The sequence below is a fragment of the Kwoniella dendrophila genome, chromosome 6 (assembly GCF_036810415.1).
Source record: "Kwoniella dendrophila CBS 6074 chromosome 6, complete sequence".
NCBI lineage: Eukaryota > Fungi > Basidiomycota > Tremellomycetes > Tremellales > Cryptococcaceae > Kwoniella > Kwoniella dendrophila.
The window spans coordinates 556,133-576,093 of NC_089481.1; the positions used below are offsets into that span (position 1 = coordinate 556,133).

Sequence of the window (19,961 nt, forward strand, 5' to 3'; positions counted from 1 at the left end):
ATAAGCTATAATACGATAGAACGAAACCATAGCAAGTAGATTTTAGCATTACATTCATGCATCAAAGTATTATATCTGAACAAAGAGGAGAGGTTGTTTCCCAAATGGTATAACAAAAAAAGAGAAATAATTACAATGAAATCGACCGGAATCTAAGACTCAAAAACAAATACACCTCTTAAGACAACGCTTATACACCAATTCTCTGAACAACCTTTTTCATTCCAGTGAATTTGATAGTTTCTCGTTTTTCCATTATAAACAATGATTTTTCTAAAGCATGTTGAGAATAACCTTGATTTGTTACAAATTCTCTTACTAAAGATTGATATGAAGTCGTCCATCCGATTGGTAATCTTCTTTTCAATTCTTTCTCAATTTTATCAATTTCATCATTCAATTCATTTCTTGATAGACCTTCAACTATACCTGATCCAATTGAGACAGCGTTCATTGTTGAAAATTTGAATAATCTGATCGATTCTTCAACGTGATGTGGAAGGACTCTACTTGATAATGTGATTTTTGCTAACGATTCTGATATTCGAATTATTGCTTCTAATTGACTATTATTATACACATTAAGTAAATAAGATGACAGGAACAAGTCAGCTAAGCATGAGATACTTTGGATCCTTTATTAAACAACTTACCGAACTGTAATAGGGATTGAACTTCTTTCATCGTTGTCTCTTTCAACTTGAGCCACTTCTTTTCTTAATCCAACGAAATGGGATGAAAGCATCTCGGCAGCTTCATTACTTAATCTTGGTGCGCATCGACTATTACAAGATACAAGATATCACGATTAGCATTCTGCCAAAGGTGGATTGAACAAGTTTCGAACTTACGATTTGCAATAAGAAACGTATCTTTTCATTTTTTCGATATCGATTTCACCAACTTGTTCATTTTCATTCTGTCTATTCATATGAATATTCATCACATGTTTCGCAATGGTTCTATCTCTCATTTCATTATGTTCATCTTTGACAATAAAGATCATATCAAATCTTGATAGGATAGTGGTTTGAAAATCAATATTTTCACCAGGTGACTTCATATCATCATATCTACCAAATACTGGATTTGCTGCTGCTAAAACTGATGTTCTTGAATTTAAGATCGTTGTTATACCTGCTTTTGCAATTGATATAGTTTGTTGTTCCATAGCTTCATGTATTGCTACTCTATCTTCATCTCTCATTTTATCAAACTCATCTATACATACTACTCCTCCATCGGCAAGTACCATAGCTCCTCCTTCCAAGTAGAATTCACGCTATTGTAGTGTATGTAAATTAGTCAATACTACCTTATTGTAGCCGAGTACAAGTTAACTCACAGAGACGGGGTCACGCTGCACTGAAGCTGTCAAACCAGCAGCCGAAGAACCTTTACCTGATGTATAAACAGAGACTGGCGACACCTGAAAGTCGTTCGTTAGCTTGTTTAGTCTACTTCGGTAGTGTTCTTAAATTGTAAACTCACCTTTTCTACAAACTTCAGTAATTGCGATTTGGCAGTACCAGGATCACCCAATAGTAAAACATTAATGTCCCCTCGTAATCGCATACCGTCTGGTAAAATCTTCTTACTTCCACCCATGAGTAAACAAGTAACGGCTTTCTTGATATCTGCGAATGCGACAAACGTCAGCTGAAGAAAGATATCCACTTGCCTGGCAACTGACCTAGATTACCATAAATACTTGGTGCTACACTATTTGCGAATCTATCATATAATCCTTCACTTCTAGCAAGCTGTTGGAATTCTTCTTCCTCTTCAGGTGAAAACACTCTTGATCCCGGTGTAGAAGCTAAAGAGGTGTCGAGTTCTATGCCTAATACTCTGAGATACGGTTGACGCAAAGCAGGAGCTCCTGATGTTTTGGCCTGGATTGTAATCCCTCGTCAGCTTGTTATAAAAGTATTGTGTACAGCTGACAATTTATAATTAGGACTCACATTTTTATTTGAAGGAGCGAAAGTAGAATAGATACCAGTTGCGATAATTCTTGAACCGGGGACCACTCTTCCAGTCAAATATCTTTCCGCATGTAACATCATATGCCGGGGTAATTCACCGACTGGTACCATGTCTGGAGCTTCTTGCAACTTGATCGTCTGTTGATCTACAAATCTACATCGATCATGAAGTATGACATATGGGTCAAGTGGACAATCCTTACTTTGTCCCTCAGGCGCAGGGCTGTTAGAGTGATGCCGATCAGCTGATTTCTAAGAAGTTATGGAACAGCTTCCTCATCGTATACAAGGCACTTACGCATCACATCTTCTCGGTAAAGCAGCTCTTTCACCACCTAATGTACTAGGGACTTTGATGTTTCTGACTGATCGACATCCTTTACATTGCAAATGCAGTTCTGTAGCTCTCGAAGACAGTTGAGAAGCATTGATGACAATACCAGGGAGTCGCACAAGGGTAGTGAGTGTATTGGCCTGTATTTGATGTCAGCTATAGGTACGAAAGCCCGTGTTCTAGCTGTTGATGTACTTACGTTCAATTCTCTAAATTGTAAGAGGTTCATTCCACTTCTTATCGTTACTTGCATGTCCGGTATAGTGTCAACAGCAGATGTACTAGATTGACCTTGAGTCTGTGTTTGTGTTTGATCATTTGTAGGATGTAAGAGCTGTCTTGCCAATCTCAATAGAGCGGATTCCAACTAAATCGCAATTATCGTATATAGTCAGTTTAAGCGTTTTCTTCTAAAGTATCCACACAAAGCTCACAAGAGGTATCATTTCACCTGGACTTTGCTGTATCTTTTGCGCTAACTCATTATTCCATGCTATCATATCCCTCAAGTCTACCTCGAGTGTATGGTGATGTAATAGCAAAGCAGAACGTAAAGCATCACGATAAGTGAATTGCCCATTGATTCTAAATCCACTCAAGAAATCGAAGAAAAGCTTCTCAATCTCCGATAAACTATTCTGCTGTTGCTCCCCTGGTAGCACACCAACGGTCCATATACGTCCTTGTTCCTAATCGAAGACACATGTCGCTATGTCAGTATGTTTGACCATCCTGACAGGAAAGGGCAATGAAGGGATTGATCGGACATACCATGTTGAAGAAGGGTTTCTTAAGATGAGATTACGATCGACAGGAGAGTGGTAGGTGGTGACCGACTTATGGAGATGAGTCAATCTGGAAAGAGGAGATTGGAATCAGATAAGATAAGGTGATGGTCACCAAAGAACAGTGGATGTGCGATGTTGTTAAAAACAAAGTTGAAAGAAAGATGATCAAAGTGAGAACATGAGCTAAACGCGTCTATGATTTAGGATTTTACCACCAAACCCCATTTTTCGCGACGCGACGCATCTTGTTGGGTGGCTGAGCTCTACGACTATAGATAATACCCCCATTTAGCCATTCCCCACTTCCTCCACTTCGATAACGAAAAAAGTTGGGCTAACTCCTGTTGCCTCGTTGTTTTTACCATCAAACATTACTTACTATTTTTACTTGACTACCCAGTCAACTTTGTAATTGCTAAAGCTCATCATTGCATCGATACATCATCAGTGATTATGTGATCAGTGCTTTAACTCAACTGTCGGAATTTCACGACTTTATACCTTTATACTCTTACTGTATTCAAAGGTTTTCAATGTCACTAATCCCCTTTGGCTCAGTCGATCTGATTTTCACTATACTCATACCCTTACACGTTGCTCAAGCGCTTCAACCAACCTTTCGTCATCAGCTCAGGATCTGCAGTTCATTCAGCTCATGTAACGAAGCGGATTCTTTGTTCTCCCTTACCGCATGATCACCTCCTTACAGCAAAACACGGGTACAATGAGGAGTCGTCATGAATATCAGATCTCTACCAGTCATCCATAAGTACTTTAGTCAGCTCACCACCGCAAGGCACGATAGTCGATCGACGAACGCTTGTGGACGATTTGAAGAATGTGCAAAGCAATATGTGAACCCGTTTTAGCGTGACCAAGATCCGGTGCCATGAAAATGTAAGACTCGCTCAAGCAGATACATTGCAAATCCTGCAACCAATACCAGCTTGATTGGGTGTTTGGAGATTTAGCCGAATTTCGTGATAAGTACACCAATACCGGCGTTATTCTCTATCGATATAAGCGAAGTAGGTGAATGATTACTACGAAATCTGCGCAAAATAATCGATATCAGATAAACATACACTTCGGCCAATACGGCAAGTCGATCAGTGTCTTGAACAGCGGTCTCCGGTGGGACCTCAAGATCAAATACACACACATACAAGGAGAAGGATAACCGCCCCTCCGGGAAACCCGCTAAATGCAAAAATCTTAGACTTCGTGGTAAAATACTCGATGTTCCTATCGCCTTAACGTCAAAACTGAAAAAATAACAACTCACAAGGTATACTCGATCACCCTCGAATGCTTACTGAATAGTTCAACGTCGAAAGTAAAATAGGGTATCTCCATAAATCCTGACTGGACATGAGGCAAAATGTTTATAGCTCCGGCCGGCGGTAATGGCTTGAAACTCCCGATTTTCGTTTTTTAAGAAGCCCTTTTCCCTTTTCATGAAGGAAAACGCAGATGGCTCAAAAATGCTTTGTATACTCTTGGTGTAACTACAGGTGACGGATTTACTCGGTATTAGAACTTTTTGATAAGGTTTAGTTTAGTGGAATTGTGAAAATGATGTTGCAGGGTCATAGGGAAAAGGGCGACCATCGACCTTTCATGTCGCACAGGTAGAACAACAAGCGGCTTACGACTCTCGAATTTACATGATTATATCATCAACACGCTTATTAAACAATATATCACTCTCCCTCAAACATCACAAGGGCCCCTCATCTCCTCATGTCCGGTCACATAGGAACATTACTACTATTTTGTCAGTTACGTTTTTACGCCCGTATACGCCCTTGCAAGGCCCAAACACCGGCACAATAGAACAAAGAAGTATATGCGTATGAATGATCTACAGGTTATTACCATATTCGGGAGAACCAAGAACCGCAATATCAAAGCGGACGATGGATCTGTGTCATCTCCTCACTCAAGTTATAGCGAGATCATAACATAATATACTTGACTAACCTTAGCATCAGGGCGATCAATCAATCAAAATTTATAAACATAGCCAAGTAAGCGAAAGGAGGGATTTAGTGGAGAAAGGACCTTTGTTACTGATATTTTTGATGATCAAAATGTCATAGCACGATCAAATGTTAAAACCTGACAACGATTCTAACATACATGCCGATCAATCTATTTCTCCACCTAATGTCTTTGAAGATGAAGTAAATCCACCTAAACATCAAGATACCATTGATGACGAACGAGGCGGTAAAAAGGGTTTTAGCAAGGCAACGCTTGAGCGAAAATATACAAACACAAGGCAAACTAACCTATTTTCTTAATCTAAATCAAATCAAAAACAAGACAAACTACCGGACGTAAAAACAGGCGTTTACTTCCTGTATCATAGACAATAACAAATAAATCAAATTGATCAAAACTTTATACAAACATATAAACTCTTGTCAGCCAAATACATACATCTGCTTGGATTCTGCGCAAACATATATATAATCATCACCATTTGGAAGATTTTTTTCTTTCTTATTCTTGGGCACTCGCTCTCAACAATATGTCTCTTACCTTTCCTTGACATCGATAAATACTCATTTGATAATTCGTCAACAATACTATCTTACGATCATTCATAGCCATATTCATAATTGATCTATCTATCTTTCGCATCATCATCAAAAAGATTGGCCACCCCTTACCGATAACGATCAGCACTTCCTTTGTCATACCGTCATAAATATCCCTCCTTTCTCGACTACGCATATTATTACCCCTTATTGTTCTATCTTCTAGAATTAAGAAGAAATTGTCCCACAAATCTTCACGGCTTGGTTCAGCGATCTCTCTTCAACAGAGAATCACCATTAGATCATTACCTCAAAATTACGGGGAAACCCATTTTGCCCGAAGTGGTTGATTAAATTACCCTCCTTTGCTCAATATCAGTTTCGGTTCGGACTTATATGTGTCTTGCTTGTTTTTGTCTTTATATCGTCATCAATACAGTGAGTAGACATGCCATTATGTTCACTTTATCACCCATATTATCACTTCCATTATACCCCGTTACCTCCTTTATACTATATTGTATTCAAGTAACCTCTCTGGACATTTAATTGAATGGATCAAATACGAGGTACTTCTGATCATAATGACCAAGGATCATAGAATTCCCACTTACACTTCCTTCTTTCATTCCCATATACTTCTATCTTAAGTTTTGCGCTCTTTACCTTTCGTCTTTCAAGGAATGGCTTTCTCCTATAGTTCTGACATACACGCATCTCTTGCTTCTAGTCAATTTAACATACTCCGATCACGAATATCGTCACCATCCTATAGGAACTCACTGTCTGTGGGGCGAGATCTATCCATATTTTGTTAACATAGACACATCTTGCTTGTGATTATCCCAAGTAAGTGATTACTGGAGTATCTCCTCTGTTGAGGCTAGTTTGTTTTCGTGCTGAGAATTTAACCATTGGTAGGTGAATATACATGATGAACTCACCATCATTCAGCGTGCCACCTGGACCTCGAGAACCTGATTTTGTTGGACTACAACATTCGTCGACTCACCAACCTGCGCCACCATTTTGGCGAGACAGATCGATGTCGGATAAATGGGCAGCCAAACCACCAGTATCACAATCAAGACCGTATTTCTCACCTGATCCTTCACCATTAGACGAAGAATTTCGAAGTATGAGGAACGATAATTCAACATACGACTCTAAAGAGTTACCATCATCAATCGCATATCATCCTAGAGGTTTCCCTTATCGCCCTCCTCCTCGTCCACCAATTTTTAATGGTAGACCACCTGCAGGACCGATAGTCTCGAACAATATATATTTCCCAAATACTCAACAACGTGCACCTCCATTCTGGCAACATACTCGCGCTGAAACTAACGAGAATGATCCTTGGTTTAATCCAGTCATGTTACCTCAACAGCAAAAGCCGAAAAAACCTAAAAATCAAAAGAAGGTTGAGGGCAAACAGCCTACTTTCTTGACTAAGCTATTTGGGTGAGTTATTTCTTGCGCTGTATGTCTCGATAACTTAGCTCATATGTGCCAATAATCTGAATAGTATTCTGTAAGTATAGATGATATTAGCCAATTGTTTGCTAGGATATAAAACTGATAAGTCAACCTCTATAAGTGATCAGCCGGAGTATCATCATGTGAGTCTATCCAAATAGTGGATTGAACCTGTCGCTGATGTATGTTTCAGATAATCCGATGGGATGAAACGGGAGAAGCTATCATTATAGAAAATCCTGAAGAATTAGCAGATAAGATCTTACCTGTGGTTTACAGACAGAGCAGATTTGCAAGTTTCTCTCGTCAGCTGAATGTAAGTTTAGTACCTAGTCACGCCATCTCCGATCATCACGTCATCCGTAATACTGTCAGTACATAGCTAATGATTATGCACAGATATACGGCTTCAATCGTAAACTCAGCTTAAGACATGTAGAAAGGGGAGTATGTGATCCTGATGCTAGTACATGGTGTAAGCACAGCCGCTTTATATTACCCAAAATCCAAGTTCTTGTCTAATTGATTCTCCCTACACAGCTCATCCATTCTTGAAGAAACACTCAAGTAAAGCTGAAATCCTGGCTTTCAAACGACGTGTACCACCTCGACCCACACAAGCCCAAAAACGTCGAATGAGTATGCAAGAAGATGGTCTCTCGCCAACATCTTCCGAACATAGCGTAGAGTTCTATTCACCACCCGATGCCTACCAACATCATCTACTACCAGATGTAGATGAGGAGAAACCAGTCATCTTTTCTCATCCACGAGAACCATTTCTTTCCCAACCAATGCTGCAACAACCCAGCTTTCATGCGCCTCCGCCAGATTATTACGCTTATGAACAGAAATCACCGGCTGTGGTAGAATTCGATTATTCGACACCTTTGGAACACACTAGAGGATTTATGAATGCTTCTGATGAGTTACCTAGAAACCTATTCAAGATTGAACCTTCCACCTTCTTCAACTCTTCAAGAAATACTCCAAGTGTAGATGTAGCACCTCAATCGGCACCTGCGAACACGTCTTCTTTCCCGATTCCTATCAAGATCACTCAACAACATGCGAGAACTCGAAGTGTTCAAGGTGAACCCCCTTCAGCAATGTTATATTCTCCTTCTTCACCTTATAACATGACATCATGGTTATCTGGTGATATTCCTGGTCCTCAGGCTCAAAACCAACTCAAAAGAGAGATTGCTCACAGTCCAACTTCATTACCTCAAACACAGCTCAAAGGATACAGACATCATGATCAAACATCGCTCGAAACAGACCAGTCACCGACATGGCTACCAACAAAGTCTTACACAGGGATTGGCGCTTCTCCACAATCTCTGCCCAGCGAGTTTCATTCACCTCACGGTCTTCCTCAAATGCAATATCATTCACCGAGCTCGGGTTATCAAAACAACACTAACTCATTAAGTTTAAATACCCAAACCTTCTCTGCACTTTCACCTGATTCACCTTCTACGATATCTCTTGGAATATATCAACCTGGTTATGCTTTTCCATCCGATACACTCAGTCCACCTGATCATTCAGCGATATCGCCACCTCAAGCTTATCAAGCATATCAAGGATCAACATCTTTACCCAAACCATCAAATATCGCTCAGTCAAGACAAGAACGAAGAGCGACTATATCATCCAACCCATATAGTCCTAGAAGTAGAAATAATGCTTTATCATCTACTTTAGGTGTTGTGAATATCAGAACTATAGCTAGTAGAAGGGGGTCTGAAGCTGGTATTTCAGGTCTAGGTCTAAATCTTACCGAAAATATAGTAAATTATCAAGACAGACAGAGAGATGATCATGAAGCGCTTCCGAGTGCTAGTATCAAATTAGAAGATAGTCACCCTTTTGAAGGCCTTTTGGGGGAGATGTAGAATTATAGTGAAAATCGGTGTTTCTGATGTGAGAACGAATTACCTTGATGGTGCGTTCGCCCCAAGCAAATAGCCTTTAGATTGATTCGCTGCTGGTGTATTGTTAAGTACATACTGTATTATGCTGTATGAGACGGCCGATATGGGACGGAAGGTATAGGGAAAGATTTTGCATTATTCATACTTTTTTGCTGGTATTCAGTTTATATATACTCTCTTGTACTTGAAGTAATTTACGAATTCTATATTTACATGTTTACGACAGAAAAGCGAAACATGCATACATATGATATTCACCTTGCTCTCGTGATTTTTTTGCCTGAATTCATTATTCATTCCGCCAAAGGTACCCTAAGTGCTCACTCGGTGGAGGCCGTCCAGGATTGTTTGGATGGGTAGCTCGAGCGTTTACATTTCTCGTTAATTCTCATTGATGTACCTTGTGCGTACATCCATATATCTCATATATGATACATAGTACTAAAGATGTTACCGCCTCGACTACCTCTTCAAGCTACGTCTTCAAGCTCTAACGGAAATGGGAGAAGTGGAATGATACATCCAGATGATGCTATTCGACAGACAGATGATGATGCTTCGTCCTCTCGTGCGTGAGTGTTTGGTCATATTTGGTTCATTCGATAAATCTCGAAACCTTTAGAGACAATATAGGAGTCCATGAATGAGGTATATGGATTAGAGCACTAATACTAGTCGTCCTATGGCAGATCCGCAATTTCCTTAGGATACTTGAACGATCCATTTTCTTCATTACTTTACAAACCAAATTTACATTCCGGTAACGGTTCTCCATCAACTCGTAAACCACCTCTGATCAATATAGGAACACATCATAGAACCATTGGTATAGATACCTTGTTTGATAAACACTTGAAAGATGATACAGAAACACCAAAACAGGTTGTTTCGTTGGGTGCAGGAAGTGATACGAGGTTTTGGAGGTTGATGGTGAGTTTTGTTTGTCCCAGAATAAAAAGAACACGTGTGAGGTCACTGTATCATATCATTGAATCAAGTATCTTGGATGAGATGAGCTGATCATTAGAGGCCTCAACGTATAGTCAAGGGAGAATCCACCCAATATATCAAAATACGTTGAAATTGATTTCCCTCATATAACATCAGTGAAAGCACAGCGCATATCAAGATCGAAAAAGCTCAATTCTCTTTTTAATAAACCTTCTGCATTAAATCATAAGACAACGAGTGGTTTACCTTCATCACCACCACCATATAGAGTATCTCAAGGTGGTACAAGGATAGATTCAGATTTATATACTTTATTACCATTAGATTTACGTTCGGCCAACTCCACTTCCTCTACTTCGACGACAACATCAACGACGATATCAGAAATTTTCAATCAACATTTATTACCTTTATTGAATCCTGAATTACCAACATTATTCTTAGCAGAATGTTTATTTCCTTATATGTTACCTGAACAAAGTGAAAATATAATACAATGGTTTGGTGAAAATTTCTCTCAATGTATTGGAATCGTATATGAAATGTCTGGTTTAAATGATGGTTTTGGGAAAGTTATGAAAAGGAATTTAGCTGTAAGTAATTACTGACTTATCATACAGCTATATCGTAATCACGAATTCAATGGAATTCCCGCCCAAGCGACACTTTGACTAAAATACCAATTTGTTTATTTTCCACAGTCACGGAATTTATCGATACCTGGTTCAGAACCATTTCCAACACCAGAATCCCAAGCTGAAAGATTCCTCAACCCTAATCTAGGACCAAAGGGTATATTTGATAAGAGTGGTGTCAAGACTTTGTGGGAGATTAGAGAACAAGTTATTGATATAAATGAATTACAGCGGTAAGATATCCTATCTTAGCAATCTCAATGATGATCATTCTCTAATACACTTCTCAATCAAAATAGTATATCTAAGCTTGAAATACTAGATGAGATTGAAGAACTGAAATTGGTCTTAGAACATTATGTCATCGCTTGGGGCGTGAAAGGTGAAAATATGGAAAGTTTAGGTTTATGATGATCAGACAATGATCAGAACAAGATCGTAGAGAGCATAATGAATTGTATCAATGCATGGTTATACCAGATATTATGCACAAAAAGTCACCTCGATCTAAGCATGAAACCCTTTCTACGATCCTTTACCGTGCCTAGAAAGTCTCCTCTTCTTCAACATGATGTGGTTGTTCCTCATGGCCAGCTTCACCTTCAGGAACCTAATTATGTTTGAGTCAGATAAATGAGTGGTCAGCATGTCATTATTTCCCACTCAGCGAACAATTACATTTATACTCACCTCGAAACCTTCGATAGTAGCATATAGGATTTCTTGAATTTTAGCCATTACATCAGATTCTTCCTGAGTTACACCTTCAACTGCCATACGTTCTTGTACGATAAGTTCAATATTTCGAAGTTCTGGTATAACATAAACGATTAAATTAGTCTGTCCTCCTTTCTGCACGAGTTGGAAAACGAGCAAGAAAATATAACTAACTATCAAAGTAGAAATCTCTTTCTTTTAATAGACTTTCACTGTGAGCTTCAATTTCAGCTACACGAGCTTGCATTTGTGCTACTTGAGCTGAAGAAGCTGAAGAAACTTGTCTACTTGTTCCGCCTATTCCTGCACCCGGACGTGAAAATCCTCCTGTGCGTGCGGTTGAAGATGTTGTTCGTGATGTCGTTGGTGGTGGTGCTGATTGAACTATACCACCCCTGTTAAGATGAAGGGATCAGATACATTAGTTCAATTATTATCTCTTTGATCAATCATGTGTCGGTCCAATACCGCTCTTCCGCACTTCCGTAGGAATGAACTTGTATTCGGATGGAAAGTATCACTCACGCTCGTCCTTGTGCATCGTAAGCAATTCCACCACTATTTGCGTCCCAAAATTTCTTCATCCATTGTAAGAATTCTAAATTATCTTGCATTTTACATCTGAGTGCATGAAAAGACAAAAGTTGAGCAACATTAGTACATGAACCGCTGTTTGCTCAAGAACTGATTGCTCTTCTTCGTCCATTTTCTCTTACCCAAGCATCACGGGATGAGGAATGATTGAGGGCTTTCACTCACTTTACAAGTTTATCAACGGGTATAGGCTGAATGAACCCGATGAATGATTTGCAGCATTAGCTCCCTCACATCATGACTAGCTTTTCCTGAAATATAACTTTCAATAAGGATTTTACTCACCTTGTCAATCCTATGCATTTTAAAAGCTTTTTGTAAGATTTTGAAATTATCCAAATATTCATATTCCATTCTAGCATTGTATTTAACCTTTGACATTGGTAAATCACCTAGAGGACAGTGGTATCATAGAATGAATAAATATCATATCATTAGTATATGAATCTCTCTACCTTGCACCTTTTTTCGCTTGTAATCAAAAAGAAGAGTAATTGATGGATCTTTTTTAGCTAAACTCACCATATATCGAATCTATAATTTGACAATAAACTGATCCTGTACCACATTGTTCGACTTTTGTCAATACTTGAGGTTCAAGTAATTCATTTAACCATGCTAAGAGTTCACCTCGAGCTTGATCAATGGAAGCAGAAGGTCAGCATATAGTGTATAACTCATCCAACTGATGTAATTCTATATTTGATTAATCTCCAGTGGAACTGAACTGGTTGAACTGAAAATGGATAAATTGATATCAGTAAGACCACTCACATTCTCCTGTGTAAATTGACATTTTGAGGGAATTATGCTAGTACTGGGTATATGTTCGATATACGTTTATCAATGGCCGCCTGATATTATCGCTCTAATAATGTTGTCCAACAACAAACCAAACGATTTGGAAAGTCAATGCAACAAAATCAACTTGTCATCCAAGACGCGCGCGCTCGGACCCAAAAAACAATTCAAGCATAACAGACAACACACGCGTGTCATTATCATAAACCACCTCCTCCTGCTTTCAATACAAGTAGCCCATTTATTGCCACATCATGATGCTATCACTCTCATTGATGGCCACATACCCTATGCATATGCTATAATCGGAATATATCATTGTATCTGGTATTTATATATACTGGATTCCTATGCCTTGTGGAATACAAGAGGTGAGCCATTTGAATTATATCTATGTGATGTGTATTGAAGAATTTGCTACATGATGATTTTAACAAGGAACGATGGGGGTATCTAACTGTTTCGTAGTGTCTGGTTGTTTTGGGGGTATATGTATCACGTCTATAAAAAGGGTGAATTGAGGTATCAAAGGAATCGAACCAACCGAAAGTTAAGCTCTAATGGTTAAACAAATCGTGGAAGACAGTAGGTATTTCTGCAGACTGTAGCAGTAAGATCGGAGGGTTAGCATATTGTATATCCAATGTTTATCATGATTCACGACTCACTTTAAATCTATAAGCACATTCAGTAGATCTTAACATTTCAACATCACCTCCAGCAGCTTGAACGAAACTAACAATTACACCGTTCACTTGTGAATTTGTTCCTTGAGGTTGTCTATTTGTGGGCGGAACAGCAGCTGCAGCACGATGTGCGTAACCTTCCACTGATCTTGGTAAATCGAAATTGATGATCAAAGGTGACCAAGGTACTTCAGGTGGTTTTATATTAACATCAAATACAACTAAGAATCTAGGTCCATTTCCTGATAATGATGTTCTCCATGATTGTAATACTGCTTTTTTCTGTGTTGGTGGTAAATCAGGTGTCTAGAGTAAAAAATATCACAGTATTAGCTACATCTCTACCCTACATGACTGAACTTTCATCGAGAGAGATTTGCTTACAAGATATAAAGTTTCCCATTTCCTACTTTGTAATCTCAAAACAACAGCTTCCAACATAGTATAAGTACCAACATGAATTATAGCTTGCCATAGAGGATAATCTTCTAACATTTTAACCAACATATCTAATTTATATTCTTTTGCTCTTGTTTGTTCTTCATTCTGACCACCTTGATTTCTACCTGATCCAATGGTTCCAGGGCCTATGTCATTATTGGCCTTTGCGGCGTTGACTCCAGCTTGGGCTGATCCAGTTATAGTCAAATATACATAAGTATGTTTCAGGTTGATTCCAGGTGTAACCGATGATACAGATTCTTGTGAGTTTGTTCCACCATCTCTTCTTACCAAGACTCTAACAGGATCTCTAACAGAGAGCGATTGTGAAAAGTTGATAACATCTGTTGGAATGGTGTTTGAGCTAATGGGTGAGAAACAAACACATGTTAGTCGTCGTACTAGTTCTACCCACATTATCCAAAAGAGCTTGTACACTTACAAGAGACAAGTTTGTCGCTCAATATCACCTGCATTACCTGCTCCAGCTTGAGTTCCGTTAACAGCGCTAGTAGGTCCACCGACGGCAGCTGTGCTATTTGCACCAAATCGACTACCTTGTGTAGGGAATGGAGTCTTACTAGCAGGATTGAAAGGTGAATCTCTTCCTGCATCGTATGGACTCGCTAATCCAGGTGAAAAAGGTGCGGCAGGGATACTAGGTGTTAAGGGTCCAGTCATACTCGCTCCCCCTGGACCACCTCGTCTAGGAGCGGGAAGAGTTTTGGCGATGTTCAATACGTTGTCATACAGATTACGAGCCTGACGAAAACACTGATAAGTACAAAAGCCAGTACTTAGTGAGATTGATACTTACAATCAATTGGTCTACTTCGTCCAACTACACGATAATACCGTTAATAATTGTTCAAAACCATTCGACAAAACACATAGAGATACTTACAATTAACAATCTACATTCACTACCTCCTAATCCACCTCGACTAGTCATGACTTCGGCGATTTTAGCTGGTGTACCAATCAGAATATGTATAGCATCCCGTTGCATAGCAGCGATCTCATTTGGAAGACCTGAAGAACCAGCTGCACCTGCAGCTACACCTGATCTGATACCTAATGGACCGCCAACACCTCGAACCACTACAAAAGGTTACCAGTCAGTACAAAGCGAGACGGTGTGTGTTTTGAGGATATACGTACGTTTATGACATTGCATAGCTTGATCAACAGTAGTAGTGATGATTATAACGGCCGGTCCGTTGTAAGTCGCAGGTGGAGGGGGAAGGTTTTGAACGAGATGTAAAGCGGGAATAACGCTGAAATTAAGGAAAATCCAATCAATATCTCTGTCGCTCATATTGGGGCGCAACCTTGACAGCCTGAATTTTGCCCGTAAAAACTTACTAAGAGATGATTCTTTCGGTAGTTGGAGGAGCTTGAGCTATGATGTCACTTCCTTTGATCATGAAAGGTAAAACTCTAGTCTGAATCTTGTTAGGTGGACCAATTCTAAGGGAACGAGGTAATATATCAGTAAATTGCTCTGGCATTTACAAGTGACGATCGAAATCGCCCAACTATGCTATAGACAGCAACAGCGTAAAGCGAGCTCGATCAACTTACCCATACTTTGAGATAGACCTTAGTAAATCCACTTTCAAATTTAGATGTTCCCATTTCGTAATGACTATACCTGCACCTGGAGTAGCTACACCTGAACCACCTGGAGTTAACGGACCTGAACTACGTTCTAAGGGATTTGAAGTTTGGTTTAAACCTGGACTTGAAATTGCTAGAGATGGATTATTGTGATTACTGCTATTGGTATTATTGAAATCTCTTTCACCTCTTAATCCACTTGGTGTGTGAGGATGTGGATGATTCATACCACCTGGCGTCAACGAACCTAAATTTAAAGGTGGTTGACCTATTATACCGCTTGAGAATGATCTATTTATACCTGGTCTATTATTGGTACCTGCACCTCCGCCTCCTATATTACCGAAATTGTTAGCTTTACTACTACCAGCAGGTGATTGAGGATGATGTATAGTAGAATTCGAAGGTGTTGTCATTGGCCCAGACTGATTAATTAGATTTTCAACACCTTGATGATGTAATGGTCTAGAAGGTAAGCCTAAATTTCCTAATGGACCTATCGGACCAGTCAATGGACCATTATTCCTAATATTGCTACTTGGATGCGAATGTACATTTTCACTTCCAATATTCAACGTTGAGATAGTTGGAATTTGATTATTACTTGATGATTGTCTAGTTTGTAATCTTTGTAATTGAGCCACAGAGGTTGATAAAGCTGAAATTTGTTGTGTTAAAGCTGCAATATCTGAATTACCATTACCATTTGCATTGTTACCAACAATTACTGGTTGAGGTGTAGTAACTGGAATAAAAGGTGATTTAGGTAAACCATTATTTAAATTACCTAAACCACTAGGCAATTCAGAATCAAAAGGTGCGAATACTGAAGCAGTAGAAGTGTTTTTTGATCTTGATGGTGAAGTGTTTACTATATTTTGTTGTGAAGAAGAAGATGAAGTCGACAGTGATTTAACAATTGATGTTAATTGAGCTACTTGAGATGATAATGATGATAAAGTATTTTCAGTTCTTGATAACCTTTGTGATAATGCTTGATATATTGGTGATGATTCGATATCGGATTGTGATTGGAATTGAGGGGACGATTTACGTTGTTGTTGTTGTTGTTGTTGTTGTTGTTGTTGTGAGGATGATGGGTTTGGTGGTGGTACAGGTGTATTGTCACCCGACATGATTGATGATTGATGTATAATACTTGTTTTTTTTTTCTAATCTAGATACAAGAGAAGCTTTCTTCCAGTCAAATGCGAGATTACTTATTATATAGATACAGTAGAAATCCAAGGAATGGAATATTCTCAAAACTAGTTTAGTCAATCTTCAACAAAAAGAGAGAGGAATGTTAAATGTCGTAAAATAGGTAACCAACAGTTGGTCGGAGACGGTAGATGAGGTGAGCTGAAGATGACAAATATATTAATTTATTATTGCACTGATGATGCATGATCCGCTCGTATGACTCATGGTAGTAGTAGTGGATAGTGCCGCAAATCTGGCTTAAAGTTTGAAGTAAAATTCGATAATCTTCTTCTTCTAGCCTTATGCAGTCAGGTCACATATGCATTCAAAACACAGATCATTTACATCAAATGCAATCAAATTCAACGTGTTCTGACTTAAAAGGATCAGTCTCTAGAAATTGAGTGAGATATATCTTCGTAGATAATTTCGCGAGACGACGAACACCAAAAAAAAAGAACGATTCGGGAATAAGTAGAAGTACGTACGAGTAATAAACTGTATTTTACGAATCTTGGAAGCTTTTAAAGTATTTTAAAGTATCTTTTACGTACTCTCAAACGCTTTTCATTTTGAGCGGGATTAAGGTAGTCTTCTTCATTATCTACATTTGAGCAGAATACATATAGCTTGAGTAATATTACCTTGCTATATCCAATGTCACTTATATCGTAAGCCATACAGGCAGTTTTATCGATCGCTGCTCGACATGTACCGGTTTTCAGTAAGGAATGCAGCGGGAAAGTATTCAATATCGCAGTCGTATGATGCCTAAATCCGATGAATGCTCACACCGATAACAGAGATGTATTCGAGACGATATAACATCTTACCATCGGGTAAGGGAAGATTTCGAGAGGTGACATTCAGACGTGAAGTGCCGGCTCGACAGAATAGTCAAGACAAAGAGCATATGATGGACTAATTGAGCCAGAAACCAGCTGCGTACGATGCAAGAAATGTATTTCGTGATCATGAGAATGGCAAATACATCCCAAGTCTTCTATCATCCATTTTTGTATTTATGAAAGTTAAAAGACCCGTTTAAACCCTAAAGCTACCTACCTACTAACAGTGGAAATGATTGATTTACTCTTTCATTTCAACGTCACCTTTTTCTTGAGAAGATGATTTTGAACCTTTTCTTTCAAGGATAGCTTTTCTGTCGGAATCGAGTTTGAGGGAAGTGATGACAACGTTTGATGGATGAATTCCAACTGGTACAGTAGCAGCATTTGATTTTTCAATGTGTACTCGTTCAACGTGGATAACCCATTTCTTTCTGTAGACCTGTAATAGAGGATTTGGTCAGTACTTTTTCAGTGAGTTGTTCAGTTAAAATATGTATGTCGGATGGAATGAATGGTATTTCTGATTGGTATAGGTGTTTGTTGAACTAATGAACTGAAACATTCCACTTACTTGGGTTACTTTTCCTTCTCTTCCCTTGTATTTACCTCTAACAATCAAAACTTCATCATCTTTTCGGATAGGGATTGATCGGGCCTATGATTGGAAGAGAGATCGATCAGTATGCTGTTTAATCATGATGTATGATCGTTCCGTCATCAAAATAACCTGTCCACCAAAACATTTGCGACTACTAGTTTGCTACTTGATGTCCTATTTCTGCTCTATACCTCGTTGTAGGATAGTATAGCCCGACCCGACAGGGATGACTCTATTCCATTCAACCGACTAAACCAAATTCCACATAACCTTCCCTTAAATTGCCTCCATCCCGTACCATACTTCTTGGTCGAATACCAAATCAAATCAAAACTCACAGTGTGTTCCTTTCTCAATTCCTTTGAAAGAGGGGATGACATGATCTTTCTCTTAAGACCGGAAGGGGCGGCAAAGTGTGCCTTTCGGGACTTTCGACGGTCATGAGCGAGGCCTGATGATCAAGAATAGAAAGGGTAAGATAGTCAGTACAAGGCGATGTGATTTCACATCATAGCATTTCACTCCATCAGATCAAGCGAGCGAGCAAAGCAAGTCTAAATTCGTAAATCTAAGTCTAGCTGATATTGAGTGATAGATCGTGAGAATATTGGTGAAGCTGAGTGATGATTCGAAAGTTTTTCCATGTGAGAATATCGATTAAATGGTGAAATTGAAATATATAATAACAGATATTGCTAGATTATCGTGACATCTATTTCTTGTAAAGATTGACCATTGTCCTCCGGTGTCTTTTCTATGTCTCTCCCATTGGTAATCTTAGTCCGATTCTGTGAATATCTCTGAGATTGATTTCTGAAAATTTGCTACGTTATCCCCAATAGGCCTTTCCAATTGAGCGTATATGATCCATATCCTTTTGATTCAAACAAGCTTATTCTATTGACTTATAACTTCTAGATATGCTGATTCTGGATGAGTTGTGATTGTAGACAAATGTTGTCGTTGTTGTTATTGTTGTTGTTGTTGTCTGTAGTCGGTTGGTGGATTCCATAATTGGTCTTTTGTCCATTTTCTTTTCCACTCAAAACCTTCTTGCTTACTCGCTCGCTCTCTTTCCTTCCCACAGCAGACCTTCTCACTCACCGGTTGATGAAGCCATTTTGATTGATGATTTTTTTTTGAAGGTTGAAGAAGCAGAAGGGCAGCGTTGAAGAGGGTGAAAAATAGCTATAATCAATGATTGTCACTAACGACCCCTACAGCATACAGCAAAACAACCAGAGCAAGCGGAAGCTAGCAGGCAAGCAAAGCAGGGAAGCAAGCAACGGACGGTCAGCTACAACGAGTACACCATACGATAGGGTAGGGCTCCTTACAACGGCGCAACCATAGCAAAAATGCAGAAGCGTGGCAAACGCCGCTTACAGCGAAAGGGGGAGCTGTCAAGTAGAACAAGTGTGGCAATTGCTGTGTATTTCAGTCAAAATCGGTGTTAAGGATATATCCGATGCAAGCGAAACAATATTTCCCTTGCGCCGCATTGTGCAATATTCAGATTTCAAGTCGTGGTGTTTCGCATATCTATCTTGCAAAGTCTATTGATGCACGACAAACATTCCTACCGATCTGATGAGCTGATTGATATGTTAATTACATTTTGATCAAGACAGAGAGGTTTACAACTATGCTTATACTACAACGCAACTTCCAACCATACTACAACTAATGACGAATCACTATAACAAACCTTAGATCTGGAATACAACTAAACTAATTTCCGAGTCAGCAACAGTAAACCGAAGTGATAAACTACACTCATATGCGCAGA

At 39.1% G+C, this 19,961-nt stretch overlaps 6 protein-coding genes across 6 annotated transcripts; 2 read left to right on the plus strand and 4 right to left on the minus strand.

The window, feature by feature from the left end:
• Positions 1 to 190: 190 nt before the first annotated feature.
• Positions 191 to 3,096, minus strand: L201_004772 (uncharacterized protein; the record flags this gene model as incomplete). The annotated part of the gene is made up of 11 exons (XM_066220510.1): positions 191 to 566; positions 654 to 782; positions 852 to 1,282; positions 1,346 to 1,429; positions 1,492 to 1,637; positions 1,694 to 1,895; positions 1,968 to 2,211; positions 2,287 to 2,462; positions 2,522 to 2,689; positions 2,757 to 3,011; positions 3,094 to 3,096. 11 exons carry the CDS (start codon positions 3,094 to 3,096, stop codon positions 191 to 193), a joined length of 2,214 nt encoding a protein of 737 aa, XP_066076607.1.
• Positions 3,097 to 6,590: 3,494 nt separating this feature from the next.
• On the plus strand, positions 6,591 to 9,036 carry L201_004773 (uncharacterized protein; the record flags this gene model as incomplete). Its single annotated transcript, XM_066220511.1, has 6 exons — positions 6,591 to 7,120; positions 7,185 to 7,190; positions 7,257 to 7,278; positions 7,329 to 7,451; positions 7,535 to 7,610; positions 7,676 to 9,036. The coding sequence occupies 6 exons, from the start codon at positions 6,591 to 6,593 to the stop codon at positions 9,034 to 9,036; spliced, it is 2,118 nt and encodes a 705-aa protein (XP_066076608.1).
• Positions 9,037 to 9,522: 486 nt separating this feature from the next.
• On the plus strand, positions 9,523 to 11,072 carry L201_004774 (uncharacterized protein; the record flags this gene model as incomplete). Its single annotated transcript, XM_066220512.1, has 5 exons — positions 9,523 to 9,647; positions 9,765 to 10,005; positions 10,119 to 10,619; positions 10,728 to 10,894; positions 10,961 to 11,072. 5 exons carry the CDS (start codon positions 9,523 to 9,525, stop codon positions 11,070 to 11,072), a joined length of 1,146 nt encoding a protein of 381 aa, XP_066076609.1.
• Positions 11,073 to 11,205: 133 nt separating this feature from the next.
• L201_004775 (uncharacterized protein) lies at positions 11,206 to 12,768 on the minus strand (the record flags this gene model as incomplete). The annotated part of the gene is made up of 8 exons (XM_066220513.1): positions 11,206 to 11,271; positions 11,352 to 11,473; positions 11,553 to 11,773; positions 11,904 to 11,999; positions 12,138 to 12,163; positions 12,258 to 12,364; positions 12,495 to 12,608; positions 12,747 to 12,768. 8 exons carry the CDS (start codon positions 12,766 to 12,768, stop codon positions 11,206 to 11,208), a joined length of 774 nt encoding a protein of 257 aa, XP_066076610.1.
• Positions 12,769 to 13,330: 562 nt separating this feature from the next.
• On the minus strand, positions 13,331 to 16,656 carry L201_004776 (uncharacterized protein; the record flags this gene model as incomplete). Its single annotated transcript, XM_066220514.1, has 9 exons — positions 13,331 to 13,375; positions 13,442 to 13,765; positions 13,844 to 14,264; positions 14,343 to 14,662; positions 14,718 to 14,741; positions 14,805 to 15,001; positions 15,062 to 15,177; positions 15,266 to 15,370; positions 15,485 to 16,656. 9 exons carry the CDS (start codon positions 16,654 to 16,656, stop codon positions 13,331 to 13,333), a joined length of 2,724 nt encoding a protein of 907 aa, XP_066076611.1.
• Positions 16,657 to 17,812: 1,156 nt separating this feature from the next.
• L201_004777 (ribosomal protein L24) lies at positions 17,813 to 18,552 on the minus strand (the record flags this gene model as incomplete). The annotated part of the gene is made up of 3 exons (XM_066220515.1): positions 17,813 to 18,013; positions 18,146 to 18,229; positions 18,511 to 18,552. 3 exons carry the CDS (start codon positions 18,550 to 18,552, stop codon positions 17,813 to 17,815), a joined length of 327 nt encoding a protein of 108 aa, XP_066076612.1.
• Between the last annotated feature and the right edge of the window lie 1,409 nt (positions 18,553 to 19,961).